This window comes from Phodopus roborovskii, unplaced genomic scaffold (assembly GCF_943737965.1).
Source record: "Phodopus roborovskii unplaced genomic scaffold, PHOROB, whole genome shotgun sequence".
Taxonomy (NCBI): Eukaryota; Metazoa; Chordata; class Mammalia; order Rodentia; family Cricetidae; genus Phodopus; species Phodopus roborovskii.
In genome coordinates this window covers 332,152-357,773 of record NW_026126447.1, presented here as the reverse complement: position 1 = coordinate 357,773, position 25,622 = coordinate 332,152, and the positions used below count along the sequence as shown (strand labels likewise).

Below are 25,622 nucleotides of genomic sequence, written 5' to 3'. Positions count from 1 at the left end.
AGCCATCATCTCTCGCTACAATTTCCCTGCACTCAAATTAATCTCGGACGATGAAAAATGAACCTCTCCCCCACCCTTGCAGCCACCCTTCGCTTCACGCCCCCAGAGAAGAGTTTCTCCAACCGACAACTGGTGAAGGCTTTTTTCCAAGTCACATGATCCAGGATGCAGGGGGAGAATCCTCCTTGGAACAGAGCTGAGGGCAGAATCGAATCAGATGGGGGAGATAAGGTGTGATGTGGGGCAGACTATATAAAGCATGGAGCCAGGGCTGCAGCAAGCAAGCAGCCGCGGGGCCCCTTCCCCTGACCCAGCCATGCAGATACCACCCGAATCGGTGGCGAGTCCCTGGAGAAGCACGAGGCCCTGGAGAACCACAAACCACAGCTACTTCTACCTCAGCACCACCGCACTGGTGTGCCTCGTTGTGGCAATGGCGATCATCCTGGTGGTGGTAGTTCAGAAGAAGGTGAGTAAACGTCTTTACTTTGCTTCTCTTTTCTTATTTATAATCTGTGTCCCTCTAGAGAGTAGCTCTGGGAGCTAATGAATAGATAAATTGGGAGAAAAAAAAAAGTAAGAACTGCAAATAAATAAAACTATGCACATATACTGATGTCATAACAGAGAACTGGAAGACAAAAATTGAGATTAACTCCCTGCAGAATTTGTAATTGTTGTAGAGGACTGTAACTGGGCATGAGCTCAAAAAATTTCCAGATGTTCTTGAGCCAAAAGAACAGAGAGGAACTACTACTGGCCTTGAGAAATGATTATTTAAGCCCAGCTGAGGAAGTTCCTCACATTATGGAGAGAGGTTCTCTGTGAAGCTCTCAGCCTATATCTATGGTTATGTCCCCAATCCATACTCCCAAGAATTCCAAGACCTCTCTATTGACAAGATGTTGCTGTTGGTTTTGTTTGTTGCTTGTTTTTAGCAAGGAGATAAGTTACAGAGACTGTGGTATAGAAAAAAAAAAAAAAAAAAAAAAAAAAAAAAAGCAAGAGACGCCAAGGTTCCCTCCCCAGAGCTCTGGGTATTTCAGTGTTAAAACCCACAAAAGAAATTGAAAGCTTCCTCACGAGCCACTAGCTTTGAAGAGCCCAGGGTGTTGAAAGAAATAGCTCTAAGGAACAGAACATAGCAATGTTTTTTTTTTTTTTTCACCTCTACCCTCTGAGAAGCACACACAACATTCAGGGTCATGCTGCCTTGGGAGATTTACTTGTTTGAAATGGGGTAGGAATAAGACAGAAGAGTTGAAGGAAAAAGCCAAAATGTAGAAAATTAGCATTGCGAGAGAACCAACTGTTACACACTGTCTAGAAAATACTGTACCATCAGCACACATGACTCATAGGCTTGGGGTTAGATCCAGTCATCATTATTTGGGTCCTGTATAAATTGCACCCACATATGCAATACCCTGGCCAAATGTGAATGCATCTGTTATTATTTCATTATTCTCACTCACAGGATCATCTCCCAGATTTTTTTCTGGTTTTCCTTCTTTGTCTTAAACCTTAGGCTCTGCAATTAACTAGATGCTGAGAGAGGTCTAGGGCCTTACAAGTGTCATCAAGTATTGACATTTAAAGGAAGCTTTGAAGCTCCTTATTCCCTGAGAGTGTAGGAAGGGATTTATTCACACTTGCTTTGTCAGAGCTGATGGGACTCAACTGCATCTCCTGAGAATGACTACCTTAGACAAAACTTTGGGCACATTTTCTTCTATACACATTCTCCATATTCTGTCACTGTGATTTGCAGTATGTCATAAATGTGTTATTTTATAGCAATGGCCAGATAAGATAGATTGGAATGGGCCTTAAGAAGTTCTTCAGTTAAAGGCTACAGGTAGAACTGCTGGGTGTGAGGGAGAGACCAAGATGGAGAGGCGTGATGATGGTGCTGGGCAGAACCAGAGAGAACTCCACAAGAGTCATCATGCAATTTTAGTCTGTTGTTGAAATGATCCCTTCTATGAAAGCTAGACATGTCTTTTTCTGCCCTGTTTCTGTACGTGCAGAAAATGAAACCTACGTAGGGGACAGGGCTTGAAGTCAACCACCCTCGGCAAGTGGTAAGGGGACTGCTTGGTTGCTTTTCATTGCTCTATGAGAATGCTGCTCCCTTTGCTTGCACTGAGGCTGGTAGAAGAGTGGAGAGCCTTGGTTTCCACTCTTTTTTAGAGGACTGATCCTCTGTTGCATCTATTTTTCTTTTCTCCATGCGTGGGTATGGAGAGATGCATCTCACAGTCTGAGTTATGCTTTGATGTGCTGTAATTCCCTAAATGTCAGGTACTTGCTCACAGGCTAGGACTTTCTATCTTAATACAGAGAATTGAAGGCTTTGCACATATCATTTCGAGTACACTCTCAGGCTTTAGCTGTGGTGAGAACTAGGGAAATGTGAGTTCCCTGGGCCCAGGTTATCAGGGATGTATTCAGCAGAAACAAGGATGACAGCTGTTAGAAACATGTGAACTTGACCATTGAAGAGGCTCAGGGTGAAGTCTGTCAAAGAAATCAAAGAGAGGGTCCAAAGAGTTCAGATTCATATACTAGTATTCAACATGGGATGGGAGGTGGCCAGATAGCATTCTCTGTGTACCAATGGGACTGGATTTGGAGAACTGTGAGAATCGAGTCACTTTACTGACATATGTGGAACCACCTTGAGACCACCAATGAAGGAGTGTTTCCCCAGCAAACTGAAGAAAAACATCATTGAAAACTAGCGTGTCTGGTCAGAGTGAAAAATAAGAATAGTTTTCAAGCAGTGAAGGAGGTGAGAGGAGAGAGCTCCGTCTGGCAGAGTCTGAGAAAAGAGATGGAGAAGTGGCAGTTAAAGATGTCATCTTTGAGACTTGGCTTAGAGCACCAAATAACTCCAAGTGAAAACTCCATAGGAAAGACAAAGAAGAAACAGTAGTATTAGTATTTATTGAGTATCTGCTTTGTGCAGGACACTGTTATAGACACTGAGTATATAGTTTTAGCTACAACCTTTAGCCTGCCCTTGCACTGCTTACACAGCTTTCTCATAATGTCTTTGAAGACTTCTGAAACATCCGTATTCTTATTTACATTTAACAAAACAAAACATTTATTATGAAATACATTTACAATGTTTGGGAAAACTAACCAACAAATAAGGGGAAAGAAACTAAACATTTCTCATACCCTGTCCCCTTAGCAGCAAACCTGTCTTTGCTGAGATGGCTACCATGAGCAAATTCCTGCAAGCTCTTACATAAATCTGTATATCTACAAATACATAGCACACCTGTCATTATCAACTCCATTCTATTTGCTTGGTGGTGTATCTTAGAGATCACTCCATGTCTATATGTAGAAGTCTACTCTGTGCCACTGTAGAGTCATATCTTTTTCTGTTGTATGGATGCTTCAGGATTTATCTGTGACTTGTAGGAGGCTGTAAAATTTCCCTCTAGGACATTTTGCCATTTGTGCATTTCTACAAACCTATATGTGTAAATAAATCCTTAGAAATGTGAATAAAATGTGTATTTTTTACTTGAATAAATATTATCTATCAGCCTGCCCAGAGAAGGAAAAGTCCACCATCAAAGGCACATCTCTACATCACTATAGGAAGAAAGAAAGAAAGGAAGGAAGGAAGGAAGGAAGGAAGGAAGGAAGGAAGAAAAGAAGGAAGGAAGGAAGGAAGAAAGGGAAAGTTGAGTAATTCAAGTGTATGGATACTTTTCCTATCGTGTGGGAAACACCACAGCCATGATGAACTGTCAACACACAGAGCAAAGCAAAAGACAAAAACACAATTGAGCATCTCTTATCTCCCCCTGGGAAAGAGGAATCCGTGATAGCACTGGTTTCCCAATCACTTTACAGATAGGTGCTTGCATTTTAATAAAGTCTCTGGACCCTCAACCTTAGTCATGTCTTTGCTTCCTAAACCAAGGCAAGAACACACACAGTCCAAGTGGTATAGCAAGGCTTCAGCTTTTGTGTGTGTGTGTGTGTGTGTGTGTGTGTGTGTGTGTGTTTCACATATTGTACACTGTTTCCAGAAAGTGAAAGCAGCTAAGTCTACCTTTCTCTTGGGGTCTGGGTCGAGAGTGAAGCAGAGCTCAGACTTCAGTAAGATGATTATTGATAAATGTAGTAGTATAGGATGAGGCTATTTGGGAGGTAGCTTATTTTTCAAACTCAGATATAAGTGAATTTAAGTGCCCCAGGACACTTCCTTCTTCTCAAGGGACTCCCTGCATCTGGCTTTCATTCTATTTAGGAATTTGTGTAATTAATTAATTAAGCTTTTCCTGATAGCTGAAAAATTTTCTAAGGATCAAACCCTAAGCAGAGCTTTGAAGGGAAGACACATGTGGATTCTGGGAACTCTTCTTACTTGAGAAAATGAAGCCTATGAACTTGAACTTCAGGCAGAATGCTCCAGCCCAAACAAAGAGTGGGTGTCCTCTGCTTAGGATAGGGAGGGTTTTGTGTAGTAACTGCAGTATAAGCTGAACCTGATAAAATTTTGAAATTGTCTTTGAAAAATGTTTGAAAATGGAATGATAAAACCCACATAACCTTCTACCTAAATCGATCAAGTATCCTTGACAGTCATGCTGCCTCTGTAAGTATATGAAAGCAAGTTGTAGGCAGTGTGGCTTTACTCATCCATGTTCTGTTATACATCTACTGCAATACTGTCACTATAGCCAAGAAAGTTCAAGTTAACTCAGCAATATTGCCTAATAACATACAATCAAGTACAGTCCATGTTTCATTTCCTCATGTCTTCTGCAGTTGTTTTGTTTGTTGCTATTTGGGGGTCTAATCCGACCTAAACTCACACACTGCCTTAGGTGTGATAACTACATATGTTTTAATCTAAACATTGTGATTTAATGGGTATCCCTACCTGATTATGCACCACATGCTTGTGATCTTAGCTACTCTCAAAGCTAAGGCAAAAAGATCAAACATTCCAAATCTTCCTGGGGTATTTAATGAGACTGTGTTTAAAGGCTTAGGGAGGAAGTTCAATGCTAGCGTGCTTGACTAGTGTAGGCAAAGCTTGGATTCAATCCCTAATACCACAAGGAAAACAAAGAAGTAAACCAATAAATAAATTGTCCTGAGAGGTTGTTAGAAATACACACTTGGCTTGAGAGATGGTTCAGTGGTTAAATCCCTTGCTACCAAGCATGAGGACCAAAACGAGTGTTCAAAGTCCAGGTGCACAACCATAAACCCATTGCTCCTAGAATAAGATAGAAGATAGACACAGAAGAATCACTATCTTCTCAGCCAGTTAGTTCATAGTAAACATAGTCGTGACCAACAAAGAGACAAATATGACAAATCTAAGAATTGGTACCTGTGGCTGTTTTTTGACTCCTACAAGTGCATCATTGCATATATACATCCACACTCAGACCCATGAATATGCACATGCATACATAATACATACACATATACACACATAAAGAAACATGACAGGGAGAGAAATTAAGACTTCCTAGCTCCATCTCAGAGCTAGTAGGTCAAACCTGCATTTTAATAATCTTCCCAGAACAGCTGTAAAAACAATAAAATTTAAGAAGTCCTGAACTAACCATTACACCCACCCTCAAATGTTGACGTTGTGTTACGACTATTCTGCAAGAGGCAGGCCAGTTCCTCAGTAGAACATTTTATATTCTGGTTCTGCCTGAGGTTTATCCATACTTGGTGTTATTATAGCATAGTTAGCAACATATGTCTATTTACATACGGTTGTATGTTTAGTCACTTCATTAAGGGGACAACTAGCAACAACCTGGCTTGTCAAAAACTCTTTTTCATTTACTCTTTCTCATGTTACCCTAGTCTATAGGATAACATTCTGAAGATGTGACTGTCTTCTGCTCAGCAGTTTGGCATTTCTTCATGATCCTTATCTGAATCCTTTACCACCCTGAGGATTAATGGTGAAAGATTATTAGATGCTGTCATTCTTTCCACTCACTCACTATGTTCTATAAAGATGAGCTCTCCATTAGCAGAATGGAAGCAAGTAGAGGTGGGACCCAGCAAGCTAGACAGTGAGTTAAGGCATGGCTCAGAGGAAGACAAACTGAATTGTTACTGTGGTATGAATAATGGCCATCCTCCAGTACAAAGACAAAGTAGGAAGTGGGACTAGATGACAAAACACATTGATAGATGAAGCCAAGAGGGCAAAGTACCAACTCCATTTTTAGAGAAGGAAGATTTCCTAATCTCACATCTGACTCCAACTCCTTGCAGCCACCTTTCAAGACCATAAGAATTGATACTTGCTTCTTGTGCCATGTCTTGAAGCCAGTGATGCTCAGAGAAGCCTGTGGCCAGGACATTCTGATATAGCCAGAAGACTGACTAGAACTCAAAACCTATCTCAGACCCACTGAATCAGAATTCTTATTTTCATGAATATCTTACAGGACATCACTTGAAAGTGATAGAAATGCTGTTTAAGCCACTGTGGTCCAAATTTCAGACCTTCAACAAAAAATGCTGTCCCTGGGGGTCTTTGATGGATGTCATTCAGTCTCTTCAGTCTCCCCATGGGTTTCAGGAGAACATGATACTGTTTTGTGTGCTGTAATCTAGAGAGACAACACTGAAGAGCATTTGCTTTCCCAGCCAGTATGATCATATTTCTCATCTGTGGGACCTTTTATAATCCTTAAGTAACTTCTCTGTGTCTTAGACAAATCCTTATTCTTAGAGTCCAGATAAAGGCCAATATCACAAGACCCAGAAAGGATTTGGCTCCCAGAGTAACCTACATTAAATGTTTAATCATCTTAATTTAAGGATAACAGAGATTTCTGTGTTCTGTGAGCCAGAGACTACCTTAGAAGACAGTGAGAGTCAGAAAGGAAGAGGCTATGGAATTCTTTCTAGAGTATTCCATATATTAGTTGCCTTTAATCATTTCACTAACCAAGGATTTTGTTTGAAAAGCAAATTTGGGGGCCAAGGGCATTTATAAACATTTGTTCCATGCCCTCCACAACACCACTCTGAAAATAAATAAACCTTTCAGAGAATTATGACAAATTAAACACATTATAATGCTCAAAGAAGCCCCTCTCAAATAGCTACTGTTTTCAAACAATTGCTAATAATTTACAACTTGGCATAACTCCAACAGCCCAGAGTACGAATCGTTGGCCCTCTAATAACAGTAATTAAAGGAGAGAAGAAAACATTTCTACACTAATGATTGAAATAGGGGTCATTTCACCTGGGGACAGACTAAGATCATTCTTTCCATCACACATGAAGAACTCTAGTACTTTTGGAACATCCATCAGATGTTCACAGAGGATAAAAGAAAAAAAAAAAGGAAGTATGCTTAAAGAATGTATCAGAACCATGGTGATTCTTTTTTATTTATTTTTTTCTTGAGCCACTCTATGAAGCTGAGATGACAGACCCGGGGGGGGGGGTACCCATTTGTTTGCATCTAGGTCAAGTCTGTGTCCTACCTTACTCAAAGCCAAGTCACTGAGGAGGAGAGTTCTCATTTCCTCCAGCTAAGGTCTCAAATTCCTGGGCAAGGTTTATTAAAACAGTTTACAGATAGCATTCAGCATAGTGCCTGGGGTCTAAACAACCTCTGACAAATTATAACAGTCACCATCATGTCTGATAAATGTAAGCAGTCATCATGTCCTTAGGTTTTGCTTCTCCATCCTGAAATACAAGAGCTGCTTGCAGAATAAGGAGGACAGAATAATGAACTGCTCTTCCTTGGCCAGTGGAAAGTTCACTGAAGAATTTTAGCCCATAATTGGCCCTTGACTAGAGTATCTTGGCACCCTTCCTTAAAAATCAACTTGAAAGTCTGAAAGATGTCTGGGCTTGTCTCTCACTTTGATTGACTATGGCATTACATTTGCTATAGGTAGCTAGAGGAAACTGTAGAGACCTTGTTCTTTAACATAGGAGCAGTCGCACTTCTGTCCTAAATTCCCTGGACCCTGGGTAAAGGATGAAGCTACAGACCTCCAGGCAGTGTTTTTTTTTTTTTTTTTTTTTTTTTGGTATCTCCCTACCTAAAGAGAAAGAAATAACTCTTAGTTAACAGGCAAAAGGAAGGCCTTCCTTTCCATGACTGCATTCCCATCTCATACAATTGGTCCTTCTCCTAGATACACTGCTTATACCCTTGGTGCTCAAGATGTTCTGGAGACCAAGAGCATCAGCATCACTTGGGAGCTTGGGGGCAATAATGGCAAGTCAAGTTCTTCCCAAACCTGTGCAACAGGAATTTACAGCTCAAGATCCCCAGCTTTAAAGCTTCAGAAATTCTGTCCTTAAGCACTCTGATCTTTTCATAGCTTGTGCCACAACTCACCATTATGATTCCATCTTATTTGTAGTTCTTAAATGGCTGTTTTGATTAACTAGGTCCAAGCATATCTTCCAGTGAGTGATCCAATGCACACCACACATCACCCAAAGCTGAATGACTGATTCTCTAACATTTCTGCCACTGGGATGGCTCTGATGGTGTTTCTTCTTTTACTATTCACTCTAGGTATCTAGGGGAATACAGGGCATTTGTTGCATTCAGTCATGTTAGGCTTCATCTAAATGGAAATACCTTTCTTCGTGTGTTTGCATTTCATGCTAATCAAAAGTCATGCTTGGCATTAAGTCAGCTGCTTAATAAACTGTGAAGTGTTGGCTGTTGTCTCACAGAGGCAACATAAAGGGGAATTTTGTGATGTCAGATTTTCCTAAGAAGCATGTGGGTAATCGTATAATCATGAATGTAAAGCATTATTACCCACATTAAGAACTCTCAGAGGAAACACACACACACACACACACACACACACACACACACACACACACACACACACAACCAGAAACAAGCAGGGGAGAAAAGATCTTCCAAAACAATTTCACATCCCTTCCCCGGAAAAACTTAGGCCCATATTTTATAGATTCTCTCTAGATTAGTTGACACCAAGGCTTGTATTTCCAAGGCCTTCCAAGATGGGTTCCACCTCTTGGACTAGAAAGAAACTTACTTCTCAGATAACAATGTGTCCACAGGAGAGTGGCAGGGTTCTTGAGGATATAAACTAAAATGGTACCTGGAGGTGGTCATCAGCACTTGCATAGAACATTAAGAAAGTCAGATGGAGTCAGTTGTCAGCTTTGGTAGATGTTGTGAAACTTTCTTTTTCTACTCTTTATTATTATTTCAGTTAAGTGCACTAGAGGTGACTGTGACCTATTAGTCAAAAGGCAAATGTGACATTCCATTTCATTGTGGAAAGTCTCTTGCATGCCTTTCTAGGCTAACATGGGAAGAAGTGAAGGACACTGGAACGCCAGTCTTTAAGGACTCTGTTGGAAACTAGTACTCCTCCATCTCTGCGGGCCACCTTCTCAGTACACTGTAACTACCTTACTCTTCAATCCCCTCTGACCCTCAACAGTTTCCTTGCCAGCAGACATTTCCATCAACTTCTTCCTCATTTATATAAAAGTCTGTATAGACATTTGTGATTATTATAGAAAGCATCATATGTAATATAATGTATAAACAAATACACTTCTGTTTGTGCTACACATTTATAAATACTTGATAATTATATCTGGGCATAAACTCACAATAAATCCATGCAGTCAGAGAACCAGTTTATTTGCAATAGCATCATAATCTTTGGAATATAAATACTAATGCATTCACACTGTTCAACAAGACATCTTCATGTATGTTTGTAACATTTATAGGTGATCCAAATATGGAAAGGAAAAAATGCATGCATTTATTCACTTCATTTGATCTTACATTGACATATGAGGGGAAAAACAGCACATGTGGAGGGAAAGAAGGCTCTTGACCTAGAGGTGGAAGTTCCAACTGTGCTCCTGAGTCCCATGAACTTGTGTTGCCTCCCTGGACAAGGCATTTTGTCCTGTGTCTTGTTTGTAAAATGTAGACGGTGACCCTGCTCTTCTCTTTCCTTCCAGGACTCTACTCCCAGAACAAGTGACAAGGTTGCCCTTAAAGGAGGTAAGATTTCAGATTTAGGACTAAACATATAGTGAATCATGCAGATGATACCACCAGGTGCAGTGCCTACTTATCAACCTGAAATGCTGTGACTGTCCTCAATAAGAGTGGGGCAGATGGAGGTGGGGGCTGATAGGGGAAAGCTGATGCTTCTGACTCATCTGGGTAGCCCCTGATCACAGTGCTGATTGATCCACACAAACCACCCACTTGCCTGTAACACTCTCACTAACAACACTCACCAGTGGTGTAGCCATACTGTGGACCTAGCAGGGACACAAGGAAACCTTGCATTTAGAGCTGGAAATCCTAAATTGAACACATTTTAAAATGACTCCACTTCCCACCTGAAACTCTCAGTTACACATCCCTTAAACAGGAATCACAGTGCTTACCTCACTGTGGTTCTAGAGGAGCCAATCAGGGCAAGTTCGTAATTGCTTGGCATAACAACCAGCACATAGAAACCATCAAATAAGTGGCAATAGCCAAAATACCTAATGAAGTTGAAGACCTATGAAAACAGACTCACTGTCTCCACATTACCAGTTACAGAAGTTATTGATTAATGTATTGCCCCTACTAGTCCCTAAGGGGACAAATGCAGAGTTCAGTTAATATTGAAGATTAAATTCAAGATCATCTAATGTTGTCATGTCTAAGAGAATGAAAAATTGGACTTATAGAGAAAGTGTCTTGCTCAATATCATATGGGCTAAATAAAAAAGTCATTGACTCTGATTCAGTATCTTTACATTCCAAACATCAATTACCACTTAAGTCCCACCCAAGATTTTCAGAACTTAGGCAGACCTTCAGGGACACCAGAATAGAGATGCTGGGCATCTTGGGACCAGAGGACACACAGAAAGTGATACAGGTCTTTACACTATGAGCATTGCACTTGTAGTATCTTTCCTTCAGAACATCCTACTGGAGACTTAGAAAGCATAGGCAAGGAGCCCTGGTTGGATAGGCCTTCTGAACCTTTTAAAACAGATAAATAACTTTAGCTTGATGAACAATATCTCAATATTGGCTAAAGTCAGTTAACCCATAGTATGTGGTCTCATTTCCCATGCCTGTGTAGATAACCAGTTATGTTAGGCAAAATGTAGAGGCCACAGACATTGTCTACAAAACTCTAGATTGTAAATATTCTAGGCTTTGTGTGCCTTTTCATCTTGACTGAAATCAGTTCTGCAGTTTGCCATGATTAGGACAGCCAAACAACACACAAATGTACATGCATTATTGCACCCCGTTAGAATTCATTTACAGAATGAGCAGTGGTTGGATTTGGCCCGTAGACCAGACTAGCAGACTCTTGTGGTAGAGGCAGTATAGTTAGACATCCTGCTACCTTGTTGCATATGTTCCCATGGAACTTTGCAAGGAACAATCAGCACTGATTAAATGTGATTCTCCTCATCTATGCTTCCATTGTTCTACCATTACCTCCATTCGATATTTCTCCATAAGATTGGAGGTTTACATTTGATGAGGGGCAGTAGCAACCTCCCATGGACATAGTGTCAATGACAAAGATAGCCTTGATTGGGCATCAGGACCCCAGCTGACGAGCTCTTCTTTTCTGTTTGCGAACATATTAATCATAAGTTGCCAAGAACAAAAATGCATGCTAACTAGTGGATTAAAATTAGTACCAGACTACATGGAATAGGAAATAAAAAAGGAAGTTGTCCTCTTGCCAGCTAGTCAGTTACACTTAAGGTGAAAACATTCTTTCTTGGCATGCACACCCTCCTGTATTTTGGTGAAAATGACCCTGCCTTCACAGCAAGAAATTAATATAGATAGATGCTAGATTGTTTGCTCTGTCACTTACTTTGACTTAATGATAATACAAAGCAAGAAATAATTTGTCTCCACCATGTTGTTCTCCAGCTTTTCATTTTGGGGAGAAATTTCTTTTGTTCATGAAATCCCAAATGTGGGTAAGTGTGGATTTGACCAATTGTCAGTCCCCTCCATACCTGGCTCATAACTCAGAATATCAGAACAAAAACTACCAACAACAAAATAATAGCTTCTGTTTAATGTTTGTCGATTCTGTTTGTCGATAATATCCTTCCCTTTTCTCTGCTTCCTTTGGGTTGGTCTGAGTACCAGCCCCAAGAGCTAGCAGTACAGGCATGGAGGGGTGGGGCAAATTCCCATTGATTCCTATTTGCTGATAAATTGTTGAGATCCAAGAAGTCAGAGTGACTAGCCAGGGGTTATGCTGGAGGCAACAGTGTGGAATCTGAGTCTCCCTCTGTTAGCCCTACACAATATGCTTCAGCTCTGAGGAGATAGCACCCCACTGTGTGTGCCCACTCTCACTTTGAATGCACAGCTACACTTGCCTTAGCTCCAGAAACTCTGGACATTGTAGCAGGATGAAGAAGAATGAATAACATCTTAGGGCAAAACCTGGGTCCTCAAACCAGGGATATCTTTTCTCCTCTCTAAACATCACTACTAAATATTCTAAATGGATTTGAAATTGTGGTAGGGAAGAGTGTTCAATGCACAGACTTGTAAGTTAGGGAAAGTGCCAACTGCACAGAGTGAAAGCCTATATCAAATCCCATCATCCACAGAAAAAGCCAGGAGCAGCTATGTATACCTGTAATCCAACATTGAGAAGGTAGAGATAGGAAGATCTCTAGGGCTCCCTGGCCAGCCAGTCTAGCCAAAATGAAAAGCTCCAGGTTCAGTGATTGACCTCATCTTAAAAATATAAGACAGCCAACAATTGAGGAAAACTTTCAGTGTTGACCTCTGGCCTCTAAACACATATACACACATGAATGTACATATATATATAAACAGCAGAGTTCTTTGAAACTTCTAAAGACTGGAATTCTCTTGTCCTGTGTATATAAAGACAGAAAAAAACAGCCTGACTCTTGTCTGAAGAAAATCTGAAGCTACAACCTCTTTCACCAACAAGCTGATCTTAAGTTTAAGCAAGAAGCAAATTGCCTTCTTTGAAATGGAAAGAAGGAACTGGGGGAAAAGAGAACACTATTAACAAGTGATGCCAAGCAGGGCAGACCTAATTTCCAGAAATTCCTGGGAGAAAATACTAGGGGTGGCACGATGTTTGTCAAAAGAATAGAAGCCACAAAGATGGGAGCTCACATCCATGACAGCTGTTGTAAATCTGCCACCTCCAGGAAAGCAGCAATGACCAGGGCCTGGGATGCAGGCTCTGCACACATGCCGAAGTAGCCCAGCACAGGATATCCTTAGCTACAAGGAAACCACAGAAAACCACACCCATGTTGATAATGAGTCCTAACACAAACTTGCCATTCCTAGTCAGAAAAGGCCCCAGGCAACTGCCAAACTGCACTCACTCCACTGACAGTTCAGTTGGATTCATGGATAAGTAGAAATGTTGGGAGGCAAAACTTTCCCATACTCTTCTTGCTGGGTTTTAGTCTCTCCTCTAGCAGACAGAGGTAACTTGCCCTCTACGGGGAGCCCACCATGAACACGAAATAGAACCAAAAACATATCTTCATTTTCCTTCTTGACTGAAACTCAGACCATCCATCTGGTCTACTTTGTTCTCCCGTGTTCCATGAAATAATCCCACCTCCTCCAATAACAAGGCTCCTGAATATCCTCATCAGTTCATTTTTCTAATGATCTGCTTCCATGGAATTTTGAATCTCTTACCATGCTTGCACTCTGGCTTTATTTGTTCAAATCTCAGATTGCAGCCCCCTTCACATGGATTTTCCAGGAGTCCCAACAGAACCTTGCTTCTTTGTATGCAATGCCTGCAGAAAGATTTGAGACATAAAGAAGAGCTAGCATGGTAGCAAGGTACAGCACAATGTCTCCCTGTACAGACTTCTGAGACTCTCTCTTGTAAGGCAAGAGCTATTCCAGCCACTAGGAAGTTCTCAAAGGCTAACATACTCTATCACTGAGTACTGAAACACAGAAGACCACTTCAGCTTTAGAACAGGTTTAAGGAGGTCATGTGACCTGGGCTGATTTCATGTCCTGTCTGTAGAAAAAGATATTTATTTCTCTGCAAATTCTATATGGTTCATGGGACTCAGAGGTCCTAGAAGCCCCCAAAGAAACTTAGACATTAAATGCAGGTTCTTGGGACCCCTTCTACTCACTATCCAGCCTGACTTAAATGCTACCTCTAGCTGAAAATGGACCCCAAAGACAAAGAACAAGACTGGAACATGTCATTCTTGTAGCCCAGTCTTGAAACTTAAAGCAACTCTGTTTTCCTCCTAGAGTCTTCAGTTTCCTATTACTGAGAGTTTATCTCAGAGCCGAACCAAATGGCTGAAGCCTGGGATGAATGGATTCAGCTTCCAATATAAAAATCCATGAATTGAATGACTATCCTAGAATCTCTAACCATTTTATTATGTTGATTTTTTACACATTTTGGCAAGATGCCATCTGCTGCCTCTACAACTAAAAGGAAAGCACAGGCATAAATAGAGACTAAATTTGGTGGGTTCTATAATAAAATATAGAGGATGAGAAAACTGAATAGCCAAGGAGACCAGTTTCTCCTTAGTACACCAATGACCCAAATAATCCACGGCCATGTGCCATATGGCAGAGGCTCAAATGACACAGAGTGCCAGCCTTCCTTTTCCTCACAACCCCTTCCCCTCCAAAGAACAACCATAGGCAGGTAGAGCTTCATACTGTCTTAGGCACAGAGCTGTATCCAGAATGCCCAAGTCTCCAGTTTGTTACTTTTAGTTCCCATTTACTCCTTTCTCCTTTGCAGCATTGTCGGATGCTTTCCTCAGCATGGTAAGGTTGGGTGGTGACAGTGGTGAATTGCTTTTTCAGCCCATTACTTCACTGGCTGCAAGAAACCTAATTGTTCCTCCAATCGCTCTGAACACACTCACTAAAACCCACTCTTAAACCCACTTTCTCTTCCTCAAGACCGAGCTAACAGGAATCAGAAATCTCTCTGCTAAATATCTAGGAAGTGAGCCCTTCAGACTGAAGTGCAATGGGGTTTTGGAGAGGCCACTGTTCCTAGTCCTCACACCCAAAAAGAACAAGGAGGGAGGAGAAAAGAGGTGGTACAGGGCAGAGGAGAGAACACAAAGATGACAAGGCTTAGATTTGATACTAGAATTGGCAGATACAATTTGCAAGTCTCTAACTCCAGAGGCGATGTCATCTTTCCCTGCTGTCTAGACATTTTAACAGGGTAAGGGGAGAGAGACACAGAGGAAAAGGAAGAAAGGCAGATAGTCCTAGACCTCAAACTGGTTCCTTTTTATATCCAGTTCAAACTCAAGACACAGAATCTGTGGGCAGCCAGGTAGCCCAGGCCACATGCCAGAGAGGGGGACCAACAATTTGTTATTGTTTGTGTGGTATATAGCAGGCTCAGTGCAGTGCCTTATTTCACTTAATCCTCTGGTCAGCTGGAGGTATATATTATTTTCATGTTGAAGAAGAAAGAACAGTTCAAAGAGGCCTACATGCCTGTGCTAAACCATACAGTTAGTAAGTAGCTAGGGTAAGATTCAGATGCCTGTGTCTGAGCCAAAGCCTAGCTTTCTGAGGGTGCTTCCAAACTTCCACATTGCAAATTAGCTGGGGAATTGTAAAGGTTATTTAGAATGTTAGAAATACCTACCACCCACCAACAATGCCAGTTCACCTTGCCTTTAACATACACTTACTCCAAAGAAGTACTATTAGAGCCATATATATTCATCTTACATACCACAACAGATCAGGACTCAAAAGCTTCCAGCTCCCAAAACCTTCCTCAAGATTTATGTGAATTCCAACTTGATTTCAACCAATTTTTATGCATTGTTTTCTCTTTGTTAGCAATAACAATCTGTCTGGGGTGTCCTAAATACTGTCGTGAATTCAGAGTCACCCATTTGTCCTTTTACAAATGGCCCTATACGTTTGCATCTTAAATGCCCTTGGCCTGGAGGCATCAAGAAAATTCTTAGATTTGAAGGCCTGTGAAATGATCCACCCTCTACCCCCCACCAACCTGACACCACCAGGTTAAGGGTTCACTTTGTCCCTCAATGCTGCTGAGAGTGGAGACTCCTCTACATGTCACTGTTGGGACTTTCCTGGGTATTGTCCAAAGGAGATGAAATCAAAATATAGGCCCCACTATTTCTCGAAAGATTAAAATATTTCCAAGAAGTCTTCATCCTTCCCTAAAAGTATTAGAGAACCTCACACAATTGTGTTCACACTCTGACAGGTAATAAATAACATGGGTTTCATTTTAATGAGCATCCCATTAGCCAAACCTCTCTGCTGGGTGGTGTCACAGAGCTGTCCAAGCCAATAAGACAAAGAGACTAGAAAAGAATGGACCTCACAGTTTCAGTGTCTCTGATAGCCATATGTTGGGTCAGTTATTTAACATCTTTAATCTTGACATGTGTCACATCAGCTACACATCTGTGTTGATTGTTACTGTCCTCTCTTACTGGTACAGTAGCTGAAATTCCAGGAGAGGAAATGATGAGTTCAAAGCCTTCACTAGAAACACATGCTCTCTGAGAAGCATCATCTGCCAGGTCCTTACAAGAGAGGTTCTGCAGCACACAAGTTGACTAGCATTTAGATCACTTATCATCTGATGAGAAGGCCCAGTTGTCCCAACCTTTGCCTTGGCCCAGTTCCGAACATAGACTTGAAGTTATCTTTTGACACTCTTCCACACTCTGCAGGATCAGGAAGACTCCTGGGCTGCTTTCCCATCCTCTCACTCCAGCTTTGCCTTGAGATTTCAGCTGCAGTGTGTGAAATGGCTAAAGACTCATTTCTTCCTGCATTTAACACTCATGGATCCACAGGAGAATGAAAAATGAGTGACAGAGTGCAGCAATAGGAGTGAGGAGAAAGTGTTCTGAACCCAGGTTTGCTACTCTTTTACCTGCTGTGGGGCCTTTGGGCTCAATCTTCCCACTAATAAAATCCATAATCTCCATTCCCATGACCCTCTGGGTCCAATATTATAAAATCTCAAGGAGGGGGAGTTTAGTTTTAAGTTTGCCACAATCCTTACTGTCTAATGCATGGTCCTTTCAATAACTTTCAGCAATCTGGATCCCTGCCCCTTTCTCTCCCCTCCTCTCTGGGAAACTGGTCTCTGGGACACCACTGGCATACCTTTCTCTCCAGTTTTCCAAAGTAAAAGAATAATCCACCCTCCTTCTAGAAGCCAGAGCTTGTCAACAAAACACACAGCACCAACTCTACCAGTCTGAAAGTTCTGATGTTCAGTGACATTCATGGAGTCCACTATAATCTGAAGACAAACTGGCCTGCCAGAGAATCTGGAGCTTTAGACTCTTGTCCTGTCTATGCCACTAACTCTCTCTGTGACCTAGGACAAATTTGCAATGGGGGCAACATTGGGAGCATGAAAGTGGTTTTCCATGCTTGGACAGGGATTCTTGAAGGCAGCTTCTATTTCAAAAGTCATACAAATTCTTACAGAGGCAGGATGCTCATAACTTAGATTGCCACTGAGATGCAAAGTTTCTCTTTTGTCCCCTGGGTCTCAGAATATCTCCACATGTGCAAATATAGTTTCCTACCTGGGGTAGAGCAGCAGACACATAAAAGCAAAAGTTGGAATCTTCCTGGTCCCAGCTTTCAACCCTCCCCCCCACACACACACACAAGTACTGGCAGTGCAGAGATACATCAGGTCAGTATGCTAGAATAATCTAGAAAGACACTTCCACATCTCAGTCTACAGTGCTCTACAACTAGATAGGAACACTAAAATCTAAGAGAAACTCCTAGAATCCTAACATCCAACACAGCAATTTATTCTCCATCTCCAGATAGTTCATATTCCATTTCTCAAACTAAGGCCCTCCAGACTCATATTTGTTGGGAAAACAGAAAGCAGTGAGAGAGAGAGAGAGAGAGAGAGAGAGAGAGAGAGAGAGAGAGAGAGAGAATTCACTCTAGGCACCTAATACTCAAAGCTCTAGGGCCACTGCATGGCTCCTACTGCCATGCAGTAGGAGTATTCATATCCACAATAGAATGCCTTATCATGGATTTACAAGCTGATGAGACTTGAGCTACATAGCTTGTACTCCACATAATATTGTCTAGATCATAATAAGAACCCTGTGACTTTCTAAGTAGCACACCCACTCCTTGATCAGCACTGGCCAAATATTCAGGCTTTTGTCTCTGTGACTTGGGTTATAACTTGGGTGTCTTTGGTGTAGGTCTTGACATCACCATTCACCATGTGGGAGAAAGGAGGTCATAGTGTTAGCTTTTGGCTGAGGACTTTTTAATCTGTCAGAAATGACTGAGATCCTTGATGTTTGGTTCTCACCAAGCAACTGTTACCCTTCTACTCTGACAATATATCCAAACATGAAAGAACACAGATGGTGCCTCTGGGGTCTTCTTCAAGCTCAACAGTGCTACTCAATAATCAGATCCTTGAACCAGCTCTAGCAACACCATTCTTAGAAGGAGAAGCTCATGTTTCTGCTTTAGCATGAAACCATCTAATAGATTCTTTAAGAAAAAGTAAAAATATATCTGCCATTTGACTTCAGGAAATGCAAATACTTCAAAATAAGATTGTATTTTTTCCATCATTAGGTTTCTCAGAATTACAACTGAGGTTACCCCACTATATACATGAAGACCAAAGGGGAAAAACAGCAGAAGTAAAAAAAAAAAAAAAAAAAAAAAAAAAAAAGCCTGCATGTGTGAGAGGCAAGATTAGGCTTGTACTTTACCACCATCTGTTTGTAGATGCTTAGCTCTTGCAGATGTCACCACAAGCCACCTGATACAAAGAGGCCTTTGGACAAGAGAGATAGAGTCTGTATTTTATGTGATATCCTCGCCCTGGTCAAGGGCATGAGTCCTACTTTCCCAACTAACTTTGTCAGAATCTGTGAAAATGAGGCCAATATTCTTGAATGTGGTGGGCAAGCATCCCTACTCAACACTGGTGCTCTAGGTACTGAGTAAGCCCCTACTGAAGGAAATAAGAGAGCTGGACTAGATTACTGCATTCAGCAAATGTTTATGACACATCTTCATGGTTGATCAGTAGGAGAGACTAAACAGCAGTCTCTTCCAGGGTGTGTTTCAAAGAATAACTTGCTGGATGGAGGAAGAGGTTGTAAGGGTCAGGAATGGAAAGTTTTAAGGCAGAAGCATATCCATTGATTAGAGGAACTGCAATTAAAGATCTCTAGTATGAGGACAAAAATCTATTTGGACATTAGAATCTCATTGGCTGAGTCTTAATTGTACCTCACCAGAAACTATCTGTTTAGCTGAGAACAAACCAGTTAACATTTTAAAGACTACGGTGTCCTATAGACATGATAGAAATAACTGTCTCTCACAGGGCAGTAGTGAACATGAAATGAAATCATCATGGCTCTAGCATGTTAAGCAAAGTACCACAAAAATAGTCAACATTTGTTATATGGTGGTATTGATGGAGACATTGATTACTATTAAGACATAGAGTAAAAGGGAAGGAGAGATGGAATGGGCTGAGACTACAGATATCGGGTAGAGTTAGAACACCAGAAGTCATGAATGCTACCTATAGAAGCTGTAGGTAACAGGAATCAGAGAATGATTGCCAGCAAAGAGACAAATTTACATCTCTTTCTTTTCTTCTGGTTGATGTTCTATAACTTCAAAAATGAGACTGGACAACAGGAAGTCTAATGTAGTCACACTCCATTAAAATATCGCATTTTGGGATCAGAGTTCCCATGAGAATATGAAGGACAGCAGCAGGCCTCACATTATCGTTACTTAAGTAATGGGATAATATCTAGAGAGTGGGAGCTGGCCTTCAGCCCTTGATGAGCCAGAAGGTCTTTGCAGATCAAGAGCAGCTAGGGATGACTATTGCCCTCACTTCTGCTAGGGTTCCTCTAGTAGTGAACTTACTCAGACAGCAGAGGGAACTCTTCACTCAGCTTTGAACCACACTCAGTCTCCAAGGACCTTCTCAAATCTGTGCAGAGAAAGCAATGGGATAGTACGGTGCTCATAATATTCAAAGAGACAGTAAGTAAACACAACCGGGCATAGCCCCTGGTGCAAGAGTTTATGCCTGTTAGTCTCTAATGGATGGCCTGAGTGGTTATATCTGGTGACACCATCAAAAAGGCATCAACATGAGGTTGGAGAGCTTCCAGTTTACAGACAGGGGAGCCAAAGCCCAAAGAAAAAAGGAGATTTGCTCCAAATAAATTGAATCCATGTGTCATTACAGAAAATGTATGCATGCAAAATGGTTTGTTATAATAAGAAAGAGCTGCCATCCTTTGTGAAGATACTAAAAATATTTTTATTTCTCTTGTGCTATAATGACACAAATACTTTGCTTGCCTCTACCAAAGAAGCTCCAGATTGGAAGCTTCCTGCAAAGATGCTATTAATGCTTTGTCCTCTTCAAATTGAGTGGGAAGCTTTTATCTTTGTTGTTCTTATCTTTGTTGCAGGGTGGCCTAAAGAAGGAATTCCATCCTCTGGAATGAGGCATATGTAGGGAATCCTAACATTTCCACATGGTTACTTAGCCTTGAGTATGTCCTTGGGTGTCTTCATAAAAGTTGATCCTGAGTTAGTCTGAAAACCAGATTAGCTAATGCAGGTAAAAGCATAGCCTGGTGTTCACACAACATGATGGGTAGCAATGACTCCATCAATGTTGCTGTTGGGGAGACCAATGTTTGGGCTGAATGACATGAAATTCCCAGTCTCCCTTGACATATTAGGGGTACTTAATAACACTTTTCAAAAACAACTGTCAGTAATGGTGCCCACTACACTGTGGGATCATATTTGTTTAGACACTTAAATCATATTTGTTTAACTTCTACAGTCTTCTAAAACAGTCCAAGTAGTAGTAATAATAATAAAAAAAAAAACCTTTGGAAATGTGAAAATCCTAAGCCTTTTAACAGTAAAATGAAAACAATAGCTTATGATTGTTGTTGGTGGTAGTGGTGGTTGTGGTGTTTTATTTAACACCTCAGACAGAAACAGAATAGTAAATGTCTGTCGTCTCAGAGGGTCACAGAAAATGGTCTAGTTTTTCTGCAGTCCCCAGAGGAGCACAAGATGACTCATGCCTGATCTTATTTTTAGGAAATTTTTCAGAGGACCTCTTATATACCCTGAAAAGAACTCCATTCAAGAAGTCATGGGCCTACCTCCAAGGTCAGTAACCACAACCAGAAAAATCTAACCCCGGGAAAGCCGTGTCCTGGGCCCATTTCTAACCCAGAAGACCCAGTTAGAGACCACTGGCTAAGCATGACCTACACCTGTGCTCTTAGCCAACATCATACTTTTTATAAATTGAATCTGAATGTCTTAGAGGAAGAAGATGAGAGTATTTCTCTCCAAAGCCCAAAGCCACAAGGCTCTTCATTCCTCAGTCCTATCTGGTGAAACAAAACAAAACAAAATAAAAACTTTTAGTTGTGGGTTTAGAAGTAGCACAATTTAAAAAAAAAATAAAAGCCATGAACTTTAGTACTGAATATGTAGTTCTTTCCATTTGCTCTTGTTACCATGCTGGCTATAGGTCTTACTTTAACTTCTCCTAGAGCATACTTGATATTTACTGTCTTTGTATATAGCTTTGTACCAAGTCTAAATCTTTTCTTTAGACTAAAAGGGGAATTGTAGTGAGAGATCGAGCCACCAGCACCTGTTGCACTGACCACACCCATTGGGGGTGTGGGGATAGGGGGGATGTGACCTGTGGGGCCCAGGTCTGGGACCCCAGACCCCAGCTCACTCTCTTACTACCTGGTCAGAAAGAGAGCATCTGGGGGCATCCTTGGAGCAGGAATCCATGGTGGTCATCTGTTTTTGCTGTGATTCCCCCCCCCCAATCCCTGCTGAATAAACATCAATCAGCCTTTAAAAAAATGAACTCAGAGAAATCTGTAATCTAATCTGTATTGGGGGCCATATTGGGAGTGAATGTGGCCAGAGAAAGATAAAGGGATGTTCCAAAGCTCCCTCAGCAGGTGGGAATCACTGCACCAACTTCTTTGTGTTTCTCACCTGGCCTTTGAAGACACTTCTGTCCCTCACTACACCACCTCTGCCTTCTTCCATTATCCCCACCACTCTTGTGCACGTACCAACTCATTTGGATCAAGTTTTTTCCTAATGCAAAAAAAAAAAAAAAAAAAAAAAAAAAAAAAAAAGAATGAATGAATGAACAGCCTCCATCACTACCTGTACCAAATTATTCACGGGGGAACTACAAAAATTGCCTGGTTCCCAGACTGACAGCTTAATGAGCTCCTTGGCTCAGGACCTATTTACATATTGCAGTGTGCTTCAGGTAAGAGTCCCTTGTAAATGAAGCAATAAGAGGCTCTTAGAGCAGGAAAGAATGAGCTAAGGAAGAGATAGCCAAAATTTTCTGAATAGCCATTTTGTTTATTTCAAAAAAGTCCAGTTTTGCAGTTAGATTACTTCATGCCTTTCAGCTGAATTGCAAAAAAGGTTTAAAGAGACAGCACTGAATCAATTGAAACCACTAGGCCAGCTTCCTAGTTCTGGAAGCACTTTTACCAGTCAGTGCTAATTTTCTTTTGTTAGGATTCAGAGAATTGACTTTCACACAAACATTTTAACTTGGAGGCTCTGTTAATTCTCTGCCTTTTTAACAGTCCTGGGTGGCAGGCCCCTTACTGTGCATACAAGAGGCCCTTGCAAGGATGCTTGAATACCCTTTAAGGAAAGGAGACATTCAAAACTTCAGACCAAGTTAAAGGGTGTTCTTAAATTTTATTATAATATGTCAATTGTTTGTGATAATGGGTTTCATTGTTGATGTTTTCATCCATGCACAAAACATACTTTGATTTTATCTTAAATGCAAAAGTTAACTGAGATTCTCCTGATTCACATCAGGTATCTCAAAACTGTCAGCTTTGATTTCCATCTCCAGGGTATCTTAAGCCCTCTTTTAGCCTCCATAAGCATACACACACACACACACACACACACACACACACACACACACACACACAGACTAAATATTCGTATACATACACATAAATAAAAATAAACCTTCAGGCTAAAACTCAAGAAACAAGATGTGTGTAAAGGCTGATACCCAAGGTTGTCCTCTGGGCTAAATACACACATGTGCATGTGTGTTCCTCCACCTGTACACATTCATCAGTCTAACACACATACACACACAGAGAGAGAGAGAGAGAGAGAGAGAGAGAGAGATACAAAGAGAGACAGAGAGAGACAGAGAGACTGAAAAAAGAAAATATTAACAATTATATGTGATAAATAAGAAAAAAACATCTTTAGGTACTGTCTTCCATTAGAAAACACTCCTGCAAGTTCTTTCCTTTTCCAGTGGAGTGTTGTGTGTAATTCAATCCTCTAGCTTTGAGCATTAAACAAACAAACAAACAAACAAAAAAGACAGATGGATTTATTTTTATGCCTTCCTAAGAAGAAACAGAAAGAGTACTACAGAAGATGTTTAAATATTTGGGACAGTGGGCAGTATTCTAGAAAACGGGGCTCCTGAATGGGAACATTGAAAAACAGTTTTCCAACCTGTAACTAACCTGTGAGCAATAATTCTTCTTCTACCTTTTCAGTGTCAAAACATCTCAACAATACCAAACTGTCATGGAACCAAGATGGTATCATCCATGGAGTTGGATACCAGGATGGGAACCTGGTAATCCAGTTCCCAGGCTGGTACTTCATCATTTGTCAACTGCAGTTTTTCGTGCAGTGCTCAAATCATTCTGTGGACCTGACTTTGAGGCTCCTCATCAATACTAAGGTCAAGAAGCAGGCACTGGTAACAGTGTGCAAGTCTGGAATTCAAACCAAGAACATCTACCAAAATCTCTCTCAGTTCTTGCTGTATTACTTACAGGTCAACTCTACCATATCAGTCATGGTGGATAATTTCCAGTATGTGGATACAAACACATTTCCTCTTGAAAATGTGCTGTCTGTCTTCTTATATAGTAGTTCAGACTGAATAGTTGCTCTAGACCTTTACATAGAAAAATGCTATCTACCACACAGTACTTCATCCTTCCAAACTTGGGCAAAAGGGAAATGTTAGGACAACTAAAACTACATGTATGAATTAGTTTACTCTCCCTCTGTCCTTTGGAAAGATATGGCCCCAGGGCTTAAAAGGGGAAGTCTATTTCAGAGGATAGCAAGGAATTAATGTAGTATGTGGACAGAGACCCACATGGGCACTAGAAGGGGTTGGATAGCCCCAGTCTAACTACTAATCACTGTTTGACCTGGGGCCATTTTTTCTCCCCCTGGATATCAGGGACTGAATCTGAAAGAGTAGGAGATGAGCTTTGTGTCTCTCCAATGTTTCCTTCATCTCAGAAGATGACATTTGTGAACTGAGATTCCAGATAGAGTTCTGGAAGGTCCCAAGCAGAAGAAGGCTCCACATGTCACAATGAAACTGATACCACTAGGAAATCCTGTCTGCTTGTCATCTCAGCAGGTCATAGGGACTTCCATGCTGCCTTGTGGAATGATACTCCACCAGCTTGTAATGCCCAAGGTGATGCTGTTCCTTACCCATGGAGCAGCTGCTGCCATCTCCTGGGATGTACATGTGGTATTCCCTGCTGCAAACACCTCTCAGTACATTCTTCCTGTGGTTTTTAAATCCTTGAAAAAAAAAGTTGTTGACAGACAATGAAGATGCTGAAAAAGGGGAGACCTTCTGGGCAACAGACATCAGGAGCCTCTTCTGACCTGAGAGGCCATTCAGTTCCCCTAGCCTCCATAAGCTTGAGATTTCTATACCATTGCGGGAGACAGAGTTTGATAGATCATTTGAATTGATGTGTGAGCCCCTGGGAGGTATGCTTCAGTAAGAAAAGAAACTCTTGCCAGTGCTGGATGAAAGAATGGAGTAAGATGAGTTTATCTAAAGGAAAAGAGAAGAATAATGTTTTTCAGAAAAAGGCTATAAAAGATTTAAAAGGCCCACTTCAGCCAGAAGGCACAGCAACAGGAATATGAGAGCATTGGGTCAAGAAATAGAGAGAGATGGATGCTGGTGCCCATCTTATTTCCTTCTTTTTTCCCATTATTCAGTCTGGGATTCTATAGGATAGTGCTTCCCACATTTGGGATGGGTCTCCAATCCCTAGGTAAGTATCTCTAGAGACACTCTCACAAAATCAGTCAAATGTGTGTCTCCTCAGAGAAACCAAACTCGGTCAACTTGACAATGATTCATCACCACACATATGTAAGTGAGCACATTTTTCTAACTTGATACTGAGGCTGACTGAGACGTATGCTTATTTAGTGAAAATTTAGTGAGTTTTCACACTATGCACTCATGGGTTCCTCTTATACTCCATCCACAGCATCCACAGCGTGTGTGTGTGTGTGCGCGCGCGCGCTGTGGATGCTGTGGATGGAATATCACACACACACACACACACACACACACACACACACACACACAGGTACCTTTACA

General features: G+C 41.2%; 1 protein-coding gene across 1 annotated transcript; it reads left to right on the top strand.

Moving 5' to 3' along the window:
• Positions 1-24,227, top strand: Tnfsf8 (TNF superfamily member 8). Its single transcript, XM_051187986.1, has 4 exons — positions 1-469; positions 10,021-10,063; positions 21,236-21,307; positions 23,740-24,227. The coding sequence occupies exons 1-4, from the start codon at positions 260-262 to the stop codon at positions 24,132-24,134; spliced, it is 720 nt and encodes a 239-aa protein (XP_051043943.1). The 5' UTR covers positions 1-259; the 3' UTR covers positions 24,135-24,227.
• The last annotated feature ends 1,395 nt before the right edge of the window (positions 24,228-25,622 follow it).